We start from the raw sequence: 13,916 nt of genomic DNA, 5'->3' as shown, positions 1-13,916 counted from the left end.
CCTAAACCTGTAAAACTGACTAAAACTGAACCAATGAAAATCGATCGGTTTCGGTCGGTTTTCGAACCGAACCGCTTGAAATCCCTAAATTATCAATATGAAGACTGCAAATCTCATTTACACAAAATAAAGACAGTAAATGTCACTAATCTTTGCTAATTACATAAACAAACAATCAATTGCTCATTCCCAGTGGAACAAAAATCATATCGTGAAATAATTGTTGATTTTAAATTTTAACAAATTGAATACATTATACATTAGTTCCAGCAAGAAATAATTAACCAACGCAGATCCATAGAGGAATTAATCAAAGAAAGAAAGCGAAGCAAGAAGTTATGGGAGATTATAGAATACAAACAAAGTTCAAGAAACAAAAAAGATTCAGATCTATAGAAGAATTAATTGCATAAAGAAATTAGAAATGTTGCTGCTGCTGGACGCCGGTCTACTGACTACGTCCGTGGGGGAGCCGGGGAGGTGGCGGGCTATGGAGCAGGGGAGGAATCGCCGAGTTGGGGATGCTGCCTTTACAGCAAGCAGTGTCGCCGATCTGTTGCTGCTGCGAGGAGGGCGTCGTCGTCGGTGACGCAGCGGCCAAGGAGAAGCCGGGGAGGGGGAGGTGGTACCAGCGTGGCGCCGCAGACATACAGTTGGTGTGTGGATCTGTGGATTGGAATTTGAAGACGGGTGTGCAGAAATCAGGTTTAGGGGGTGTATTCGTTGTGGATTTCCACAGACTTTAAAAAGTCCATGGAATTTAAATTCCATGGAATTCACATATATTCCAGACGACTTTCAAAGAATTCGTGGTTGGATTTCACCCCGATTTTCACTGATTTTCGAAGACTTTAGGGGATAATTCTGGAATTGAAATCCATGAAAACCAACGCCCGCTGAGTCCCAGCACAGCTGGAAACCCAGCGACCGCTGGGAATAAGTGCTATATAAAGGGTCAGCGGGCGCTGGTGCCCTAATTTTTACATACTTCTCAACCTCTCCCGAACCTTGCGCCGCTCCAGAACCTCCCAAAAAAATCATCTTCAACTACAGTTCTTCCATACCACCATCCTCTAAAATCACATTCAACGATATAATGGTCCGAACGAAGAACGCAAACGTCCGTAGAGGCGAGGAGGTGCAAACTTTGAGCGAAAGGTATGAATGTCCATTTGAATTGCAAAGCGAACTAGAGGGAGAAATATTTAAGAAATTCAACTTGAACTATATTACTCCTCCGCATTACTTGGATTGGGACTTGATTACTGATTTGAAACTTAAGCGGCAAGTTGGTTTGTATTTGAAGAATCTAGGGATGAAAGAGTATGCTAAAAATATTGAATTTTTTGGGTATGATCCTCTATGTTATGAATTCATGACTACTGTGGAAATGAGTGGTGATATGAAATGGATTAAAGTTAGGATGTATGACCGAGAGTATAAAATTAGTTTGGCTAGAATGAAAGCTGTTTTTGGTTTCAGTATTGGTGGATTATCTGATAAAACTCGGGGATGGAATGTTAATCAAGTGTGGAATCGATTGACTGGCTGTGATAATTGGGATAGTTCGGGTATGCCTAGTGGGTACATTAAGGATCCGGCGTTGGCTATTGTTCATAAATTTCTTGCATACAATGTGTCTGGAAAGGAGCAGACGAATAAGGTGAATGCATATGAGGTATTTTTGCTGGAGTGTGCCTTAGATGGCACAAAAGTGTGCATCTCACAGTTTATTTGGGCTGCTATGATTCGGGCGAAGAAGCGCCCTACTGCCCATGCTTCTTTCGCTACTATTATCACTGGTTTGGCACACAAGTTTGGAGTTCTTGCTGCGACAGAGGGGCCTCAGCATGGTCAGGATGAGCTGCATGGTGAGTACATTGATTATAGTGAGCTCAGAGGAGCTCAATTGATTTCTGACCGATACACGCTGGTTCCTCATGAGAAGAGGAGTTGTGTAGTTAACTACATACACTCCGAGATTGCAGTAGGCCGTCGTCCCCACATTGATCCTGGTGCCGGTCCATCGGGACCGCCGGTGATGATGAAGAAGAGGAGAACGAAGAAGAAGATGAAGAGGAAGCCGAAGAGGCAGAGGAAGAAGACGAGGGGAATGGAGAGCGAGCAGCTGGTGGTTCAATGTCGAGAGACTACTATCAGCAGGTTCAGAATGATCCCACATCATTCCGTGCACACTTTGATTCATCCATGGGAGCATTCCGAGCTCATTTTGACTCCTCGATGACATCAATGAGGGATGATATGAATGCTCGCTTTGATGCACAAGACCAGCAGATTGCCGAGTTGCAGCGCCAGTGGGATTCTTGGAGACCACGTTTCTGAGTTTTTATATTAATGTTGACATTGTTTTATGGGTTTGGATAATTTTATCTTTTGAACAATAATTAATGTTTGTTTTCATGAATTATGTTTGCATTTGATTCACGAGTTTCATGTTTTCATTACATTTTAATCATGTTATTATGTTTTTATGATCATACAATTTTACATAAATATAACGAATGATGAAATGAAAATAAAAAAATATACACAAATATGTAACATAAGCAACCCCAAAAAATATGAATTAGGGGATGTATTTGTTTGGGATTTGAGTAAATCCCCAGAATTCGAGCATTCTGACTTGGGCTTCCAGCGGCCGCTGGAAGCCCAAGTCAGAATGCTCGAATTCTGTAAATCCTAAACAAATACCCCCTAATTCATGCTCAATTCCGTGGATTTCATCAAATCCCCAACTAATACACCCTTAATTATATAATTCATGCTCAATAAAATCAACCAATATCCATTAAAAAAAAATCTAAAAATAACGTCAACATCCATAAAACATCCAACATTGAAAAAAAAATGTTAATTCAACCACATCCATCAAAACACCGCCCTAAATATTATCTTCGGTCTCCTCCTGACCGTCTTGATCGGTTTCAGATATGTGTCTATTTTGCCACATAGCATTAGCAATATTTGTTCTCCATATGTTCGCTTCATTCCGCTGGGACAGTTGGCTTTGAGAAAGATATTCCAAAATGTTTGTATCGTTCTCAACATCTGGTGCAACATTTCCTTCTTCAACCTCGACTGGAAATTCATCAGAACGACACTCCTTTCGGAGAAAATTATGCAATCCAGCACAAGCCAAAACTAACTCTGCTTGTGTTTGAAATGGGAACGGAGGAGCTGTTTTGAAAATTGTGAAACGTGATTTGAAGATTTCAAAAATGCGTTCAATCACGTTTCGCAATGATGCGTGTCGAAGATTGAACAACTCATCTGCATTTCTTGGATGACGACCGTCACCACCGAAATCTTTGAGATGATATCGAACGCCACGTAATGGAGCCAAAAACTGACGACGATTAGCAAATCCACAATCTACTAGAAAATATTTACCTTGAGGCACGTGGAGTCCATTTGGTCTAGACAATGCATCACTTAAAATTTTGGAATCATGGGCTGAGCCTTCCCATCCACTAAGCACATAGATGAACTGCAAATCAAAGTTGCAAGCTGCCAAAACATTTTGCGAATTCACCCCATGACGGTTACGATAACAGCTCACGTCTTTACCTCTTATCATGGCCGGGATATGAGTGCCATCTATAGCCCCGATACAATCCTAAAATATGAGTGGTGAATGTGTTATACAAAAACCAAAAATATTTAATATAATACAAGAGCAGAAATATTATACCTTGAAGTAAGAATAAAATCTGGTACTTTCCCGAATTTTAGCGGGTATTGCGCCAGTCGGCTTAACCATCATGTCCGGTGCTATGGTGTTCAATGCTCTCAAGATTTTGTTGAAGTTCTGACTAGCAGTAAAATGCGAACGACCAAACCTTTCACGAACGTTACAATAACGATCGTTGTGCCCTACAATGATGAGGAATGTTGCCAACATTTCTTCAACAGTTGTGTATCGTGTATCATCCACATGGGCTTTCTCCCTAATGATCTGGCATAATTTGATGAAGACGTCAGGATACATTCTATACAACTGTCGAAACTGGCTCGGATCTCCATCCATCATTCACGTAATAAAACGGAATCCTTCCCTAGTCTTTGGTCGTCGCATCAGAGCGTTGTCAGCAGTCGGATGTAGCGTCATAATATTTCCCAATAGAGTGATAACTACCTTAGCTGCTTCCATCAGTTGCCTAACAAGATCAGAAAGTTCAATCTCCATCTTTGTTTCGATTTCATCCTCAAGTTCTTCATCTATGTCTTCTTCAATTGCAATGTTAATTTTATCTTCATAATTCATGCTGCCATTTAAAACAATGAAACAATAATTGAAATAAGAATAAAAGGGACTCACAAAAAATAGCCTTTTAAAAATACTCATAAAATTCAACCACATCCATCAACAAAATAAAGTATTAAAACATAAAACCAACAAAACAATGTACTCATAAAAAAGATGGTGAAACAAAAATAAAAACATAGTTCAAAAAACATGACTAAACTATACTCTATTTCCTAGTCTTGGATTCTATCCATCTTTTGCGTTCAGGAACAGTCATTTTCATAAATCCATCTTTTTGTGACTTTGTAACAAGCAAGTCAAATGTTGTGTAGCGGGCATCTTCACTCAAATCAGGAATTTCTTTGATAGCATCCCAAGTTGTATAACCTTTTTCTTTTTCTCTTCTCTCCAGCATAGTATCTCATTTCACGAAGAGGCTTTCAACTCGATCCATTGTGCTAGTGACTTTTTTAATTTCTACCATGAGCTCCTGATGCGAACTATTTTCAGTGTGGCCTGAATTTGTCTCAAACTGGCCTCTGCTTCTTTTGGCGGGAGCTCTTCTCTGAGTGGACTCCACAGGCACTTCAGTGGACTCCAAAGGTGATTTGGAGCCGGATAACAGTGGATCATCTTCACCCAGTACTACAAACGCCTCATTAGCAGCATCGTAATTCAACTCCTCTATGAGCGGACCTCTACTTTCATCAACTCCTATTGTCCTAGCATCAGTAGCACTGCCCACTCCAATTGCGTTTCTTCCTACAGCCACACCGTTTCCAACAGCAAGCCTCAAGTCATCAAAATCCGAAAAACTCCCAGTGCGTAAGTATGCATCTTTTGGGTGAGCCTAAAATAATAAATAAGAAAATTATTAATTAACTATATTATTTAAATAACATTGTGTTTAAAAAATAATTGATAACAAATTTACCTCTATTTACGCATCCCATACTTCATTTGGGGCCGTGAATTTTTTGGTGTCGTTGTCATAACCAAAACCAGAGTTAAACTTCAAGAGTGTTGAATACGCAGTCCAACGGCTCTTAAACCATTTGATACAACTTTGGTAGTGATTATAATTTTTTATTGCACCTAAGTTTTTCATTCAGAACAGGCAATATCCTTTCCTCTACTGTGGCTTTGCTAAATATACCACTATTATCGCGCCATCCCCTATGTGCATACTCAACCAGAATATCTAACAATGCATCACTTTGTTCCTTTGTCCAGGCTTCATACACTGCCATTTTTTTGGAATCTTGTGGTTGAGAGTCTCCCATAATAATATTACTAGACACCGAAAATAAATACAGATACAGTACTATATCAATGAATAAAAATAAAAAATAAAAAACATCAACAAAAAACTAAAATCAACTCACATGCAATAGAAACACAGCATACAGTTGCTAACAATTTATAAAGGTACAAGATTCATGCTATAGAAAAATTGCATAATTAAAATAATATGAAGATATAAAATTTATGAAAAAATATCTGGCTAAAAGCTAATATAGAACCCTAAACTTGTCTTCTTTTTTGAAGGGGGTGTAGGCGTCTGTCGAATGTGGAATGAGAGGGGAAAAAAATCGAAGAGGGGTATTTAAAAGCGTTGCTGGGCTGGGCTGCCTGGGCCCAGCGACTGCTGCAACCCAGCGGCCGCTGGGAACCCAGCGCACGCTCAAATCCAGCGTCTGCTGGACTCTCTCAACGGTGGCTGAGTTCTAGCGCTCGCTGGCTTCTTGGCCGCGGGCGCTGGAACTCAGCGCTCGCTCAAAACTTCATGGATTTCAATTCTCGTGGTTCTTGGCCGGATTTCGTCGTGTGTATTTTTTGGATGAAATCCATGAAAGTCATTTCGGATTTTAAGTCAATGGAATAACGAATACACCTAGATTTGTATGGATTTTAAAAAGTCTGAAACGAATACACCCAGATTTATATGGACTTTTAAAAGTCTTGAACGAATACACCCAGACTTTTAAAATCCATAGAAATCCATTAAATTCCACAACGAAGAGTTCTTTAGATCTAGGGTTTTCAAATTTTAGTATACTAAATATATTAAATATGGAGTAAATAATATTTTTAATAATATATATATATATATATATATATATATATATATATATATATATATATATCGGTTCGATTCGAGATTCAGTTCTCGACCGAACTATGGACACAAAATCAAAATCGAACCGATATTTGATCGGTTTATACATTGGCAAACCAAATCGAAAATCGACCCAAAAAAATCCAAGAATCGAACCGAACCAAAAATGGTCAGTTCGGTCGATTTTTTCGGTCCGGTTCAGTTTATGCTCACTCCTAGTCGGGCTGTTACATATATTTATTAAAAAATTAGTAGAGCAAAAAAGGAAAAGTGAAATAGAGGAAGCGTGAAAAGTTTTAAATACATCAACTGTAAATTGTACTCCCTTCGTCCCATAAAAATATGCATGGTTTTCTTTTTTCGTCCGCCCAAAAAAATATGCATACTTTATTTATAATATTAATTGTTTCACTAAACAACACAAACAATGTAGAAATGTAAGTCCACTCAAATTACACTTTGGAATAATATTTTTTAAAATCTATCTCGTCCGATACTATACATTTTTTATGGGATGAGAGTAAAAGTCACGCATATATATATATATAATTGAAATATATCAAATAAATCAAAATTCCACGCTCAAGCTAGGAGCGTGCTCAACATTTTCTCATCAAATTAGGGACTATAAGAGGCGCGTGCGTTTATGAGTCTTCTCTCTCTGCGCGTGAAACCACCACGTCAAACTAAAGTTTCGTGGACAGTAGTGGAGAGAGAGTAGCGTACAAATGACTTTACGAATCTCTCTGTGTGTCTTGCTTCAGCGAAGCGTTTCCAACTTCCAAGCAAAGCCTTTTTCTCGTAGCTGCGCTCTTCTTTGTGGAAAATGAAAAATCATATATTCCCTCTTTCCACCATAACAAGTTCTCAAGAAGGTTAATGTTTAACAGTAAAATAGTTAATATGTAAGTTAAAGATTTTGGATTTAAGTTTACTGTGATGTAGTAATAAAAACAAAAAAGTTACAAAAATATAACTACAATGTAGACACTACAGTAAATAACTAAATTTTATTTTTATTTTGAATAATAAGTTAAATAAATTAAATTTATTCTATTTAACTAATTTGTATGTGGCAACAATATAGCTGTTTAGCATCACTTTAAAAAAATAAGGGATAAAAAATTTATCTCTTTAAATTCCTTCATTCTTTTTTCTCATCTTTTATGAAAGATAATTCCAATCTTTATTTTCACTCTAGTGTGAGATAATATAATATTATTATTATTATAGTTTTGGTGTGATAAAATTATCCCTCATCGAAGTGAAAATGAAGAATGAGAAATGATGAAATTATCATATGTAGAAAATGAAAAAAAAAGTGATTTAAATAGATAAAAATAATTATATCTCAATTTTCATGATAAATTTACGATGAAAGGGAACACACTTATTTTAATATAATTATTTTATAATATGAATGGTTTTATTTTTGCGAAAACTTAGAATGCGTAATTTATTAATTTATTCTTTCTCTTTTTTTCATTCTTTGTAAAAAATAATTCTTTTTATTATTTTCTTGTATACTAGGTACTATTATATATGAAATTAAAAATACTCTTATGGAGTAATTTTTTGTCCAAGACGCGTTCTAGCGCTCTTTTGGATTTCTCCAGTTGTTCAAAATACCAAAAAAAAAAAAAAAAAAAACTTTTGATTTTAAATAAAATTAATAATATTCTCCATTTTCTCTAATAGTGATTGAATTTTGATCTCCTAAGATTTTTATTAGTTTTTTATTGGCTTATAATGATTAGGGGTGTAATCGAGTCGAGCCGAGCTGAATAGTGTCTTGTTCAAGCTTGGCTCGTTTAGCTAATCGAGCTATTTGATTAATTATCGATCGAGCTTTAATCGAGTCGAATACAGTGCCGAGCCTAATCGAGCTTTTTAAATTTAATTTTTTATTTAAAATTTTAGATATTTTCCTAATACATAAGTTAATTTTCAAATATATAAGTTATTATGATTCACAAAAATAGTATATTTACTATTTTCTTGTAACTAAATGATGTTAATTATATACTTAATCCAAATATTACTACATAAAGCATAAAATATTAAGACATTTAATGAATATTCTTATGTTTTTAAGATAAATCTCTTCACGAGCTTGGTCACGAGCTAACGAGCCGAGTATCGTCATGCTCAAGCTTGACTTGTTTAGCTAAACGAGCTGTTCATTAAATTACGATCGAGCTTTTATCGAGTCGAACGTCGAATAGCTCACGAGTAGCTTGGCTCGTTTACAGCCCTAATAATGATAACAATAATCACATAGAAAAATGTGCAATTATTATTGCTCATCTTTAAAAACAAGGAAAGAAAAATATAATATGATCATATTTCCGCTATTAAGTCATATTAATATGATTTTCTACGTCTGAAGTTAAAAATAAAAGAGTAAATTGGGTAGATTGTCTCAAAATAAAATTTAAAATCAGTAATTATTTTTGCAGGCAAAAATTACAAAACTATTAATAAAATTGATTTGAATAAAGTAGAATTTGGGAATCGCCTAAAAAAAAGTAGAAGTTGGGAATCAGTTACTAGTTTAGTGAGAGACACAACCACCCATTTGTGTTTGAAGTTAGCCAAACAGAGCCTTATTACATTTGAAGACTTCAGATGTTTTCAGCCCATTTCTGTAATTACTTGTTTCGGTGCTTCACATTTTTTAGCAGTAATTGGAAATTTTGAGAAAATGCCCGCTCTCTGATTTCCCCTCGATCTCTCCGATTTCCATTTTCATCTACTCCACTTTCTCTCTCTTTAAGCCCTAATCACTTTTTCTGTCGACATTTCTTTTTCTCCTAAAATTCGAAGAAACCCACCAAATTATACGGTAAGCATTTCTTCATAATTTATCAATTTTCTTTTTCGCAGCGTAATTTTCCCTGTAGGCATGATTAATTGGGGAATCTGAGATGTTAATTAATGGTAAATCGGCGAGGCGCATGTGCTTTGGTGCCTTTATCATTAACTGATATAATATTCATTTTTGCTGGTTTTTCTAATAATTTATTGATGGGCGATCGATTTTTCGGTCGATTGAGCTGAGCTTCTGTGAAATTAGGGATTTTTTTTTTAATTCAATAGCCTTATCTGTCGCCTCGCGTGATTCCGCGCTTGTGGCACGTTGTTTCGTGTTTTTGGGGTATACTTGGCATGTTATCCGAATCTCTCTTACATAGAATAACGTCAGCGTGTGTGTATGTGTGTGTGTATGTGTATGTATATGTGCATCTGAATCTTGATTGATATAGTGATACTTTATTTTCTAAATATCGAATTTTGTTTCTGAGCGTATATAAATATAGTGGATGTGTGCATTTTGGTCTCCGCCAATAATTCTTCAACTAGGATCCAGATTTGCTTTGTGGATAACGAGGTGGGTTTGTTCTCCTCTTTTGTGGCTGAATTCTGGTTTAGAATTTTGTGCAATATTCGGGTTGCTCCTCTATTTACTGTTTTATCAGTTGAACTGGTAATTCTGTTTAGCAAGTATTGGGCTCTGATGTTGTTCTTATAGAAATGGGAATTTCAATAGTGTGAGATCTGGTCGGATGAAATTGAGTCCTGAATTTTGTGCTTATGCTGTTGGGAAAATGGTTCTAGTGTTTGAAAAGTTTCGATTTCATAGTTTTAACTTATTACAGCAATGGCCGTTGGTGGTGATATCATTCCTTCCTTCAACTAATGCATTTACAAGTTATACTTTTGTGATCTTCAAATTTTGGTCCATTAGTCATGTGAAGGCTGATCAAGTTAGAGTTGGTTATGAAGGATATTTTATTTCAAGACTTCTTTGACATGCATGCATTTTCTATACTTTATTTTGCACACTGATGTTGAGTTTGAAGTTATAGGAAACTGTCTTTTGGTTGTTTTGATTTTGGAAGAAGTGATACTTTAATTTATTTTGCTAACTGATGTTGAGTTGGAAGTTATAGGGAATTGTCTTTTGCTTGTTTTGATTATGGGAGAAGTGATACTTTTGTGATTGATTTGCCTTTCCATAATTGACATGTTATGTTGGTTGGATATTTTCATAGTTTACATTTTGCTCTTTTCTTCATACAGTTTTGATTTGCAATTGCTTCACCTACAATTTTTTCATTTGCGTGCTTATTCTTGTTGTGAGTGAGCCAAGGTAATGGCACTTTTAAGATGTATTGAGCATGGTAGTACTAGAATTTCATTTTCTCTTATCTCATAATTTACGTTTAGCTTCAATTATCCTGGACTCTGATTGGTGGCCATCTTTTTCTGCATGTTAAAATTCTAGTAGTATTATTTTGTGTGCGTGTGTTGGCCAAGCAGTAAGGGGTTAATGCCTAAGGCCAAAGGTCTTGGGTTCGAGTCCCCTGTGGCGCGACCTTTAAATTTCTTTATTTGATACTGTTAATTTATCAAAAAAAGAAAAGAAAAAAGAATAAACTATTATTCAGTGATAGCTTTAACGATATCCATGTATTTTGAGTTGAATTGATTATGTTTATACATGACCTGCTGTATTTCCAATGTTTTATGCTCAGCTGTCTTTGTCTTAATAATGGCTGCTTTTGAGAATTTTGTCTTGTTTGTTAAGAGTTCTATGTTATGTGGGTGTTGTTTAGGACATGGCAAAAGGTACAAGAGGTCGGCGCCGGATCGCTTCACGGCAGTGCAGGCCAACACCATACCCCCTACCATCTTACAAAGAAAAGGAGGACACTTGCTCCAAGGCAATCAAGAAAGACTGGGAAGATGCTACATGCTCAGTGTGCATGGAGTGTCCTCACAATGCTGTTCTTCTCTTGTGTTCCTCCCATGACAAAGGATGCCGTCCTTACATGTGCGGGACCAGTTTTCGCTATTCAAACTGCCTTGACCAATACAAGAAGGCCTATGCAAAAGCAACTCCACCTGACAGCCATCCGGTTCACGATTCACTTGATAGTCAAGTTATTGGTCCGTTTTCGGGTCAGTCTGCAGACAATGGTGATACTGCAGAGCTTGCATGTCCACTTTGCAGGGGCCAGGTGAAGGGATGGACTGTTGTGGAGCCTGCACGAGAGCAACTCAATGCCAAGAAACGAAGTTGCATGCAGGAAAATTGTACATTTATGGGAACATTCAAAGAGTTGCGGAAACATGTGAGGGCGGACCACCCTTCTGCGAAGCCAAGAGAAGTGGATCCGACTCTAGAGCAGAAGTGGAGGAGGATGGAGCGTGAGCGAGAGAGGGAAGATGTGATGAGTACCATAAGATCATCAATGCCGGGGGCAGTGTTTTTTGGTGATTATGTGATAGAAGGAGGTCATTATGAGTTTGATTCCGATGAAGAGGAGGGTTTTGATATAAATGCTATGGAACGGAATGAGGGCATGGAAGTTGGCGTTAATCGGAATTTGATGTCTATGTTTCTCTTTCTGCAGGCCTTTGGTTCTGCAGGCAATGTGGGATCGAACAGAGGTGCTAGACGACAAGAGAGAGACTCCACCAACGGTGGTGCACTTGATAGAGGTTCTATGAGATTGCATCGTGATAACCCAATAGATGATTTAGAGTTTTCTGATCAAGATAGTGAAAATGATGATGATGTCGGAAATGAAAACGACGGGAACGGCGGTACGTCTTTGGTTGGCCGCCTACGTCGTCAAGGTAGAGTCCTTTTGGGGCGTTCCGGGAGGAGGAGAAGGAATAGAGAGGTGAATCAAGGGATGAGATAGTTACCTTTGCCTGAAATTGGCAACATAAAAAAAAGTTATAGTTCACGGGTAGGAAATGCTTAGCTGTAACTTTTTAACATTTGCATGCACATTTGCTATTCCATGATCCATTAATTCATGAGTTGTAAGATACTATTATAGGATAGCTCAGGAATATGGATGAAAAACTTGCTTCATGTAATTTACTTTGTAATTCCTGATTAATTTGTTTATGATTTGTTAATTATTCACTCACTCGTGAGTATTTACGTAAAAGAAGAATGTAACTTCTACGTCTCCAACTCATTTTGTTCATTCTTAGCCTCTCTCTTCTCGACCGTGTATCAGCTTTGTTTGGTTGAAAGGTATGATACTTTTTGTAGCGATTGGGTTGTAATTTATTATCTTCATTGAGGCTAGTCTTGGGCCTTATTTGTTAGGGACTTAGGGGTCATCACCCATCAGATTGTATAATATACTTAAATTATTTTAATATCATACCAGCGTTTAACCCGTTGAAATTCGCCGATAATTATTTTATGTCATCATTTATAATTATTTTATATCATTTTTATTACTATAGCATATAAAATAGTTTATATATAAATTATTTCTTTAATTAATTTGATATGATCAAATTAAATTAGTAGTACAATATTTGAAATAATATTAATCTTAATCACTTTCACCAATTAAATGTAAGTTGTGATAATAGAAATGCATTTTTATATAAATATTAATTTGATGAAGTTTATAAAAAGTTGATGTGGGATTGAATATTTTAGAAGAAAAAAATAAGTATGATATGATGTACGATTGATGTGTCGCATCTGCTATTAATCGTATATCGATAATATTTACTCTCTCCGTCCCTCAAACATTTTCCTTTTTTTTTCTTTGTTGGTTCGTCCCCAAAACATCTTCCTAACCTATTTTTGGAAATAATTTCACTAATTATTATTCTTACAATTTCACTTTTTGTGGGTCTCGTTCTCCACTTTCACTAACTATCACTCTTAAAATTTCACTTTTTGTGGGACCTATTCTCCACTTATCAAATACATAACTAATTTTTATTAAAACCTGTGTCATCCTCTCTTAGGAAGATGTTCGGGGGACGGATGTAGTATTAAGTTTGTTCAAATTCTTTAAATTTGACGAATAAGAAATAATTTAATTAAACATATGTCATCTGAGTATCATCTCATATGGACCTAATAAGACCAGATAATCATATGAAGCTCTAAAGACCGCATATAACATTTGAACGTCAAAATTTTGAAAACCATATTCTTTGGAGTTTGAAATTCCACATCTGAATTTTGAGCATCATCTTGTATGGAGCTTGAAGATTATAACTTACTTGTGAGTATCATTTTGTCTAGAGTTTGTGAAACTATAATTAAGTTATGAGAATAATCTCGTTTGGAGCTTGACATGCCATCTCTGACTTTTGAGCACCCTCTTGTGTGGAACTTGAAAAATCACAACTTAGTTTTGAGCATCATCTTGTCTGAAACTTAAAATGCCAGAACTGAGTTTTGAGCATTATCTTGTCTGAAGTTTGAAAGACCATAACTGACTTGTGAGCATCATCCCGTCTAGAGTTTGAAAGATCATAATTGAGTCTTTGTAATCTCGCCTCTTACTTATGAGCATCATCTCTAAAACTTGAAAGACGAAAAATTGAATTACGAGCATCATCTCGTCTCAAACTTTATACAACATCGTCAAATTTGAAATCATATTCAATCATATATATATATGGTTAATTATTTAAGTGAATACATCTATATATAAACGTATTATATATATATATATATATAAACATTAATTT

At 36.1% G+C, this 13,916-nt stretch overlaps 1 protein-coding gene across 2 annotated transcripts; it reads left to right on the top strand.

The window, feature by feature from the left end:
* Positions 1-8,898: 8,898 nt before the first annotated feature.
* On the top strand, positions 8,899-12,334 carry LOC131019381 (uncharacterized). Of its 2 annotated transcripts, none has more exons than XM_057947922.1 (2): positions 8,899-9,231; positions 11,006-12,334. In XM_057947922.1, the coding sequence occupies exon 2, from the start codon at positions 11,009-11,011 to the stop codon at positions 12,098-12,100; it is 1,092 nt and encodes a 363-aa protein (XP_057803905.1). In that variant the 5' UTR covers positions 8,899-9,231; positions 11,006-11,008; the 3' UTR covers positions 12,101-12,334. The 2 variants fall into 2 exon arrangements, with proteins under 2 accessions (XP_057803905.1, XP_057803906.1); XM_057947923.1 differs by having other exon boundaries at positions 8,950-9,777.
* Positions 12,335-13,916: the final 1,582 nt, after the last annotated feature.

This window comes from Salvia miltiorrhiza, chromosome 4 (genome assembly GCF_028751815.1).
Source record: "Salvia miltiorrhiza cultivar Shanhuang (shh) chromosome 4, IMPLAD_Smil_shh, whole genome shotgun sequence".
Taxonomy (NCBI): domain Eukaryota; kingdom Viridiplantae; phylum Streptophyta; class Magnoliopsida; order Lamiales; family Lamiaceae; genus Salvia; species Salvia miltiorrhiza.
Note: the sequence above shows the minus strand (reverse complement) of the source record. Positions and strands in the feature narration are given on the sequence as shown.

Bases quoted from the DNA above. Each gene is read 5' to 3' on its own strand.
- LOC131019381 (XM_057947922.1), top strand. From the start codon at position 11,009: ATGGCAAAAGGTACAAGAGGTCGGCGCCGGATCGCTTCACGGCAGTGC.